This window comes from Schistocerca serialis, chromosome 4 (genome assembly GCF_023864345.2).
Source record: "Schistocerca serialis cubense isolate TAMUIC-IGC-003099 chromosome 4, iqSchSeri2.2, whole genome shotgun sequence".
NCBI lineage: Eukaryota > Metazoa > Arthropoda > Insecta > Orthoptera > Acrididae > Schistocerca > Schistocerca serialis.
Genome location: NC_064641.1, coordinates 340,750,233 through 340,761,128, shown reverse-complemented (window position 1 = coordinate 340,761,128; position 10,896 = coordinate 340,750,233). Strand labels below are relative to the sequence as shown.

Genomic DNA, 10,896 nt, shown 5'->3' with positions numbered 1-10,896 from the left:
AAGCATGTTCTTGTATGCGCCCGTTTGTGCGACATCTCCTCACTCATCATTATCCCTTAACATGGACACCAGATAGGAAAGGACAAAAACATTGCTCATGGAAAGGTAGTGCCTCTTATCGCAACGACGGAGGAGATCCCGAACATAGACAAAAAAAGTTAACAGCAGTAAATTCTTATGCGAGAAAACGCAGCGTGTTAATACTTTAACAATCTTAATCTATTAATCCAACGATTATTGTTCCCCGAAGAAAGGTTCATATATTTGCCTATTCTGCTATGTACACCACTTAAACTACTATTATTCCACGAACTTCTTTGTGTGAGAGATGTGGTGGAGTCCTATGGACTAGCGCCAATCCCTTGTCAGACTCCCCCTCCTCTGACGTGCATTAGGATTTGCAGGTCTAATTTCAATCTCCTGGTTCTCCTGTGGTTCTTGATTTCGCTCTCTCCAGTTACGGTCACTTTGCCGTTCGTTATTCCTCCTGTCCCAGATTCCTTGTCTAGATTGACCCTGTTCCCTGACGTTGTGGTTTCCGTGTCTCTGGTTTCCATAATCTTGAATTGCGTAACCTTGATTTCCGTAACCCTGGTTTCCTAACTGACGAGCGCGATTATGCGATCTGTTGTCGTCTGCCCTTGCTGGCCCGTGGTATTTGTTATTTTGCGCCTTCTTCCTGTCCTTTGCGGTCTTGTTTATCGAAGACTACTTCGAGTTCGCGCAATAGACTCTTGAATGCTTCTATGTCAGATCCACACTTGCCGACAAGTGTCTGTTGATACCTAACAGGCAATTTGGAAAAACAAAATTTGATGATTTCTCCCTTGCTATATGGACTATCTAAAAATTGATTCTTCTTGAGTAAATCATCAAAAAATTTGGTTGCGCTCCTTTGCCCGGACACTTCCAGTTCAGGACAAAATATTATTTCCTCTTTAATCCTGTCTTGCCTTTCCTTTCACCAGTAGATCCCCAGGAACGCATCAACAAATTCCTGATAAGTCTGACACGTCGCTGCCACACCCCGCATCTTTTCCGCAGCTTGGCCTTCGATGTGTCCACACATGAATTCTAATTTTGCCAGGGTTGGCCATGATGACGGTAATGAATTTGTAAACTGCATCACCCAGCTCTTGGGATGCATCGACCCTCCATTATCTCTGAACTTTCGGAATTTTTGTATCGACAGGAAGTGATTGTGATCAAAATCCTGTCCGATCCTCGCACTGGTGTTGTCACTCGTTTCCGATACTTGCACGTCTGCTGAGTGTCCTGGTCTATCTTGCTGATAACTGTGATGTGCTACCTCTGTATCACAGTCGCAGTGGCACTCAGAATTCACTCTCCTAAGTGGGCTACAATTATTGGAGCTATTACTAGGTCTAGCCGCGTGTGCCCGCCGGATCCGTTTGTTCACTGGACTGTTCCCGCTGCGAAACTTCGCACGCGATGGTGTTTTCAGCATCGCGGCGCCTACGATTTTAACACATAACCGAATCTATTTTTTTAGAGAGTGGAAAGTATGTGATAAGTTATTTTTATACTCAAGTACGGTGCAGCTATTGAACAAATACTCAAATTGTCTTCCGTGAATTTCCCCGGTGAATCTGTTAACGCATTCTACACGTGTCTCGATTTCAAGACTACTCAGCACGCAACACTAAAAAGAAATGGGTCGAGGTAGTAAACAGTCGTCTCGCTCGAAGTCTAAGCGCACTCAGAAGATGCGCGAACAGAACAAGAAGGGTGCCGAGAAGGAAGGTACGGACATGGATGCATTCTCGGAAGCTCCTCCCTCTGACCCTGCAGCCAGCCCCGCGCCAGCAGTGGTTGTGGAGAACGCCGCCACGCCTGTGGAAGAGCCGGCAATCCAGCCACCGCCTCCTGCAAATGTTCCCGCCAGAGAGAGCACACCTCCAGCAGTCCAGACTGCAGAGAAGCAGCCACCCCCGTCTACCTCACCTGCCCCTTCGTCGACACCGGCGAGGCCCGTGTCACCGCGACCTGCTACGCCGGTTCCCGAAATACAACACCCTGTAAAGGAGAACGAGAAGGAAAAAGACCAAGAAAAGGAGAAAGAGAAAGGAGAAGAGAAGGCGGAGGGTGAAAAGGAGAAGGAGCAGAAACTAGTCGCTGCACGGAACGAAGCGAATGCGAAGGTGTCTGCAGCAGCACTCAAGGAGAGGAAGGAAGATGAGATCATAGAGAATATTCCACCCAAGCCTGTTCTGCCTGTGCCTAAGCAGATGTACAGAGAAGATCAATGGAGTCCATTCAACCCTGACGGTAAAAAGAAATATGAGAGAGACTTCCTCATTAAGCTCAAAGATACAACAGAAGCAAAGAAGAAGCCGGAGATACGTCTTGATGTTCTGAACTTTGTACTGAAAGACAAAGTGAACAGGCCAAGATTGCCGGATCTAAGCAGGAGCCCTCATGACAACTTCACACCGGCGTTCACAAAATCTCAGAGCTACCGAGGGCAACCGGTAACAAAGCCTGGAAGCCAGCAAGGCAAGGCGAAGAGTGGGGCGAAGCCGCCTATTATCCAATACTCGCTTAAAACGGAGGTGAAACTGCGGGAGGCGGAGAACGCGTGGAAGCCGGCGCGGATGCGTGGCAGCCAAGCAGAGCAGGACAAGACTGCGGATCTATACAAAAAAGTTCGTGGTGTACTGAACAAACTGACGCCTCAGAAGATCCACACATTGGTGCCACAAGTACAGGCCCTACCAATTGACAACAGTGAACGGCTGCACGGTGTCATCGATCTGGTGTTCGAGAAGGCTGTCGACGAGCCGAGCTACTCTGTGGCGTACGCGCAAATGTGCAAGGTGCTGTCAAACATGCAAGTCGCAGATGGCAGCAAGGAGGGGCAGCCCGAGAACTTCCGCAAGCTGCTGCTCAGTCGCTGCCAGCACGAGTTCGAGAAGAACACTCAGGCTGACCTGAAACGTGACGAGCGCCTCAAAGAGATCGAACAGTGTACAGACCCAGAAAAGAAAAAAGAACTGCAATTAGAGTTTGAAGAGACGGAAAGGCGGTTACGTATAAAATCCGTAGAAACATTAGGTTTGTAGGAGAATTGTTTAAGCTCGGTATGCTGACGTCGAATATTATGCATCGCTGTATACAACACCTTCTGAAGCAGAGGGATGAGGAGTCGCTAGAGTGCCTGTGTAAACTGCTAACTACTATAGGAAAGGATGTGGAGAGCAAAAAGCATGATCTGTCAAATTACTTTGAAGAGATGAAGGTGCTATCAAAGCAGCGCGGCCAGATCTCTTCGCGTGTGAGGTTCATGTTCCAGGACGTTATAGAGTTGCGTGACAACAAATGGGTTCCTCGGCGGGACGACTCAGCACCGAAAACGATCGACCAGATTCAGCGCGAAGCTGAGCGGGAGTCGATGATGGAAATGCAAATGCCATCTGGAGGTGGTGGTGGTAGTCGCGGGGGCGGTGGCGGTCGTGACGACAGAGGTGGTGACAGGAGAAAACGTGGTGGTGGCGGCCCTAGCGAGGATGGGTGGCAGTCAGTCCAAAGGAAGAACCTTGACACCAGCAAGTTGCGGATCAAAGTGTCTGACCTGATGAATGTATCGCTGGGTGGAAGCAACCAGTTTGCTGCCTGGACACAAGGGGCAGGTGGCAACTCCGACTCGGACCGCAGCTCGGCGTTCCCCCAGACGAGCAACACGTTTGCCGCGCTGCAGGATGTTGACGACAAGAAGAGCGGTGTCATGTTCCGTCGGCCGTATGGAAAACAGCCTCCTCCGAGCAACACGGAACGTGAGAAGGCCGTGAACTCTTTGTGTAATTTTGTCTCTGCCGAGAAAGAGGAACGCCAGGCCCGAACGGCGAGCAACAGGACACCTTCTCAGTCGTCGTCACGCGAAGGTAGCTCGGCGAGGCAGACTCCCGCTCCGTCATATTCACAGAGCCGCGACGATCTGGCTGCTGTGGTGCAACCTGTGGCTTCCGGTTCTTCCGCCATCTCGGACCAAGATACCCGCAAAAACTTGCCGCATCTGAATCCAGACCAAGTTGCCAAGAAGATTCAGTTTATCTTGGAGGAATTTGTGACCAACAACAACTTCCAAGAGAGTGCGCTGTGTGTATCGGAGACATTCCCACCTTCCAACATGGGTAACTTCGTCGTAGAAACGATGAACATCTTACTGGAGCGGTCGGCGACCGTCCGGAGCGGTGTTGGAAGGCTGATGGGCCACCTCATGAAGGAGGGCATCCTCACTACGGAACAGTTCCTAGAAGGGTTCAAAGAGATTGCGGAAGTTGCTGATGACTTGGCAATAGATGTGCCAAAAGTGTGGCTGTACTTGGCTGAAATCCTTGTTCCAATGCTTTCTACTGAAGCACTAACCTTTTCGGATTTGAAAACTGCTGCCACGGGACTGCACAAGTTGGTCGTCGAAATCCTTCGTCTTCTCGTGAAAGAAAAGGGTCCTGGCTGGGTAAGGCAGAGGTGGGACGTGGCTGGAATGAGTTGGAAAGATTTTGCCCCTGCCGACAGTATAGACCGAATTGTGAAAGAAAATAAGCTGAGTTCACAGTGGGCCCCGCAGGCGAAGTGGCGCCGTTGACGCCGGAGATGATCCACACGAAGCTGCTGCAGATGTTGCGGCCAGAGCAAGGAGCGCCTGCCACCACTGACGAAGTCACGAAGTGGATATCTGCTAATGTAGGAGACCGGGCTAAGACACCAGAATTCATCCGTGTGCTGACGACAGCTGTGTGCGAGAGTGCTTATCAGGCCGTGGGCTCCAAAAAGTTCGAAGAGGCACTGTTCTCGAAGCACGCGACACTGCTCCAGAAGTACATAGACACTAATGAGGAGCTGGAGCTGCACTGCTTGTACACTGTCCAAGAGCTGAACCACCGCCTCGAGCTGCCCAGTGGTCTGCTGCGAGACTTATTCCAGGCACTCTGGGACTATGGCTGTGTGGCAAACGAGACGTTCCTGAGATGGGAGCAGAGCAAAGATCCAGCAATCCTGGCAGGGTCGCCATATTATGCGAGGTGCCGGGGCTAGAAGTGTATTTAACACTAAATTCTTCTAGAATCCACATATGTAAATGATGCTCTAAGCCCCCCTATTCTAACTCCAACTTTTGCTGTTGCACAAGGATAAAAAAAATACGCGAACTGACTCTAATCAACCCTGCCAGTGGAGTAGAAGAGAGTTTGGCACCTGCTATAATTTAATTTGATAAATAAGTTAAATAAACGAAGGTTTCATTAACATAGTGAGGAATGATAGGGTTGCTCTACCGATTAACAAAATGAAAGTTTTGTCCAAAATAACAATATGATTTATTAAGACTAAACACAAAATAATAAACAAAAACACTTGAAACCTTTACAATACATCAAATTGACTCAAATTGGATACTCAAACAAACGCTGTGAATGTGAAGTTGTCCCTAAACTAGATTGTGAGGATTACGACGAAGTGGTATGTGGAGCCAATTCCTTGCTACTCGAATCTTAAGAGAAACACACAGCCAACCCAACATTAATTGCTGCTAGTCAAGACAGAACAAAGTTAGAAAAACACGAACAGGCGCGATCTGCTGAGCTCTGATTATCACCTAGGAAAATACGTATCTGCCAGTGCTGCGGACATACATTACCAAACTGTCTTCTTAACTGCAAGAACACGATCTGGCGTACCGCAGGCGATGGCTGGTTGCTTCGACGTCCTCGACCGAAAGGCGAGAGCCGACTACCCAGAGCACCCGTACAATGCCGAACACCGAACATTCCCGCCCCCACCACAGTGGACGTGGTTAAACGTTCCAATCAGCAACTCGAAAACCGGTGGAAAATTCCACTCCATTGCCGGAGCACTACCATTCCACCAATGGAGATTCTTGGCGCCAATTTCTGCGCTGATTTTGCTACGTCACGGAGCTATGCCCTGAGCAAGCCAATCACAGTTACTATTTTGCAGAAAGCGCGGGAATTTTCCCGCCACAACTGCCTGGGTACACAAGTCATTCCCACGCCTCGCTGGTAGCCCGCCAGAAAGTGTTTTCGCTAAGATTCTGCGAAGTAACGGAACCTCTAGCCCAGCCGCTACTTCAGACCCCTCCGGGCGTGTCTTTTGACAATGTTAGCAGAGCCCGCCTGTCACCGGACCACCCGTGTGTCGAGAGACGCTGCGTGGGAAGTCCGCGTGTGAAGGAATAGCAACTTTTCACCGCATGCAATTAGAGAGGAGAATCGTAAGATAGAAATATGAGAGTGGGCTCATGCCACCTCTCAACACAACTCCACTTATTAACATTCTGACTTGCCAGAATTTTCAGAAGTAGAATACTTCAGTTCATACAAGTACAGTTAAAAAAGTTCACAGAAGAGAATTAGATGATTAAAACACCAGGCCAATAGTGCTGACAAGATTTTTATAGTGGTGTGGGAGCAGCATGAATTTCAAAATAAACTTCAACTCACGCAAATTATCAACGTAATAGCATATTAAGTAAGTGCCTCCATTTTAGTTATGGATAAACAACCACGAATTACGAACGAAATGGCGTATTAAATAAATGCCTGCATTTCAGTTATGCATAAATAATTTTTTTGGACAAGAAATAAAATTTTGAAATGCACTTTTATTTATGTGCTATTTTGTAAGCACTTCTTGTGCCCCTAACTCAGTATTAAGGCTCTTTCATGCCCTAATTTCTTTTTTCGTCGCACTGCACACGCTCACACGGATTTTAGCACGAAGTATTGATCTTCTACCATCACTCTTTTCACCAAGTGCCTCGCAGAGATTGTGTCCGACTCGGAATTCCGAGTTCCATCGTTCATCGTAAGAATTCTGTCTACAACGAAAACCAAAAGTAGAAATCCGTCAACAAACCGCATCCCAAACCCCACCAGGATCCTCGCTAAACATTCACTCCAGCGGAAACGATACTTCAGGAACATAGTCACAAGGTAAATGACCGTATCACAGTAAGCTCAAATTCCCACAAATTCTATTTAATTGACTTTGATATATCCTTCCTACCTCCACGCACGAAAAAATTCATGCACATACAATTACAATTTTAATACCTTTCACATTGATCACTAAATTCTTTGTCACACTCTTATACAAACCATAAGTCAATACACATTTTTCTTAAATCCACGAGGTCACTGACCTCCACGCACCCTCAGTGCCTAAACTTCCCCCTCTTGCGCACGTACAGTGCCACAATAAACTAACGAATTATTAATGAATCCCCAAATAAAGATATAAATAATCCCTCCAAAACTACTACCTCTAATTACAGATTAGAACAGTATTTCACTTCTGCCCTTTCTCTATATACCCTTAGCAATTTTAAACTTCTCTCGTTTCCACATATAAGCAACAACGACCGTAACATTCTACCATACCAACGCCAATCAGTCTCACTAGAATCACACTCCTCCTTCATATACCAATTCGTACAAGCTTCATTACACGAACTATCCCCATCGACACTACTTACTTCAGCCCTCTCTAAATGTTCTGTTAGTTCTTCCACACCTTTCGACGATTTACTACCCGCAGCTTGCACAGCTTTACCGTTTTCCCTCTCCAAAATATCGACACTTGCAGCTTCAGCAAAATTACACATCAATTCACTGTTCAACACTTTATCATCCTGAAATAATACATCGATGTCTAAGCCACCATCACCACAAATATTCATCTCAGCAACCTTATCTGCTGATACACCATTTAAATTACTACATACATTCACATCAGAAACCTTACTTTCCTCCGTAGACAAATTAACTTTACATGAATCGTACACAACTTCATCCTCCACGCTACATTACACAAATTGCTGCTACCTTGTCGTATAATTTTAAGACTTCCAGCCTTGCTACATGCCGCTGTGATCGGACAAAAATCAGCACACACTGCCATTTCTACACAATTTTCATCCAGATTAACCCCCGATCCTACTTTACATACATTCTCACATTCACACTCTGACAAACGTTTTAGATCCACACATTCATCAATAAGTTTCGTTTCGCCTTCACTCGTGACTAGAAACGCGTAAATTATTCCTCCCAAGTATCAATATCAGTAGTTTTTACATCATTACATAAATCACCATTACTCTGTTCCTTTAAACAGAAATCATCTACCTCCACCGATACATTTTTAACTTCAACTGCTGGCGAGACCAATGCTAAGCCTCCCTTAGTAACATCGACGCTTTCCGCCGAGACACTATCACCCTCACTTGCAGCTGGCGAGACCAAAGCTACGCCGCGTTCACTAACATAGACGCTTTTCGCCGATTCACAAATACTTGCTACTACAACACCTTCCTTACTGCAATTGCTACTATTTGCTAATACGTCTTCAGAACCCTCCACACAAATTGCTTTCACAAAATTCACCTCCCCTTTCATTTCTTTTTGAACCACTGAATTTTTTCATTCATCACCATTCACATACTCGTTCATTACACATCCATAACTTACATCATTCACCTCAAATTTATTTCCATTACTTCTACTTAAATCTCTCACAAATCTATGCTTCCGCCGTTCGCGCTTGCCACCTATGTAGCCTTCCTCATTAACATATTCCATATTACATATTTTATGCCTTTCTCCAAACCTAACAACATTTCTACCATTACCATTATCGTCAGTCCTTTTCACCGCCTGTTCGGATCGCCATTCCCAGACCTGAGATGTAGCGAACCTCAGTTTCCCGACCGGTTGTTACACTTCACGCGAATTTTCCCTGTCAAATCTGGGTTCTTTACTTGGGTCCCGATCACGGAAGTTATCACTCCTGTTCGTTTTCCAACCATTTGTCTCATTCGAGCTACTATCTTCGTGAGAAGTCCTTTGATTTCTCTCACAGTTATTATTTTGGTGATGACTATCCGGATTCCCATTTTGATAACTACCACCCAGTTTGCTCTGAGGTTTGAACTTCAGAGCCCTCTCTAATTTTTCTACAAATTCTAGAAATTCGTCCACGGAACCACATGGACTATGGTCAGGATCCCACTGCAAATTTTCAGGTAATCACCTTTTTAACGTGGTGATTTCCGTTAAGCTCCCGAATGGATGTTTCACATTCATAAGCTTGCCCAGTTCGTGCTTGCAAAAATCTCTCATCGTCCCAATACCGTACTTATAACTCGGCCCCTTGAAAAATTCATTTTGAATCCGTGTCTGTTTTGCCTCGCTCCAGAATTTACTGAAAAAACACTTTTCGAACTCTTCGCATGAACTACATTTAACATTTGCCGAAGACTGTGGGTCTCCCTCGAATTGCCGTTTAACGTATTTTATTTTCGCTTCGTCCGACATGCCGAGAACAGAAGCGTCCCTACATGCAGCCAAGAAATTTACTAGGTGATATCTTCCATCATCTGTGTAACACTTCACAGATACGGTATTTGCCCAAGGGATATTTAAAATCGGCGTGACCTGTTGGGGGGTTAACGAATTCAAATCACTTTTTATCTGCATTTGTTTTTTTAATTCATTTTCACTTATGATACTGGACCCTATTTATCTTTAATTTTGCCGACTTTTTTCTCCCCCTCACCTAGACGTCCCCCCCATGAACCATGGACCTTGCCGTTGGTGGGGAGTCTTGCGTGCCTCAGCGATACAGATAGCCGTACCGTACGTGCAACCACAACGGAGGGGTATCTGTTGAGAGGCCAGACAACCGTGTGGTTACTGAAGAAGGGCAGCAGCCTTTTCAGTAGTTGCAGGGGCAACAGTCTGGATGATTGAGTGATCTGGCCTTGTAACACTAACCAAAACGGCATTGCTGTTCTGGTACTGCGAACGGTTGAAAGCAAGGGGAAACTACAGCCGTAATTTTTCCCGAGGGCCTGCAGCTTTACTGTATGGTTAATGGTGATGGCGTCCTCTTGGGTAAAATATTCCGGAGGTAAAATAGTCCCCCATTCGGATCTCCAGGCGGGGACACTCAAGAGGACGTCGTTATCAGGAGAAAGAAAACTGGCGTTCTACGGATCGGAGCGTGGAATGTCAGGTCCCTTACTCGGCAGGTTAGAAAATTTAAAAAGGGAAATGGGTAGGTTAAAGTTAGATATAGTGGGAATTAGTTAAGTTCAGTGGCAGGAGGAACAAGACTTCTGGTCAGGCAAATACAGGGTTATAAATACAAAGTCAAATAAGGGTAATGCAGAAGTAGGTTTAATAATGGATAAAAAAAATAGGAATGCGGGTAAGCTACTACAAACGCGTTATTGTGGCCAAGATAGACACGAAGCCCACGCCTACCACAGTAGTACAAGTTTATATGCCAACTAGCTCTGCAGATGACGAAGAAATTGAAGAAATGTATGATGAAATAAAATAAATTATTCAGATAGTGAAGGGAGACGAAAATTTAATAGTCATGGGTCACTGGAATTCGGTAGTAGGAAAAGGGAGAGAAGGAAACGTAGTAGGTGAATATGGATTGGGGGTAAGAAATGAAAGAGGAAGCCGCCTGGTAGAATTTTGCACAGAGCAGAACTTAATCATAACTAACACTTGGTTCAAGAATCATGAAAGAAGGTTGTATACATGGAAGGACCCTGGAGATACTAAAAGGTATCAGATAGATTATATAATGGTAAGACAGAGATTTATGAACCAGGTTTTAAATTGTAAGACATTTCCAGGGGCAGATGTGGACTCCGACCACAATCTATTGCTTATGAACTGTAGATTAAAACTGAAGAAACTGCAAAAAGGTGGGAATTTAAGGACATGGGACCTGGATAAACTAACTAAACCAGAGGTTGTACAGAGTTTCAGGGAGAGCGTAAGGGAACAAATTGCAGAAATGGGAAGTAGTGAAGGCAGTAGAGGATCAAGTAAGTAAAAA

The 10,896-nt window shown here is 45.7% G+C and overlaps 1 protein-coding gene across 1 annotated transcript; it reads left to right on the top strand.

Moving 5' to 3' along the window:
• The first annotated feature begins 1,414 nt into the window (after positions 1–1,414).
• LOC126474445 (eukaryotic translation initiation factor 4 gamma 3-like) lies at positions 1,415–5,055 on the top strand. The gene is given in 3 exon segments (XM_050101916.1): positions 1,415–3,066; positions 3,069–4,595; positions 4,598–5,055. Coding segments are annotated over 3 exon segments (3,378 nt in total). The 5' UTR covers positions 1,415–1,673.
• The last annotated feature ends 5,841 nt before the right edge of the window (positions 5,056–10,896 follow it).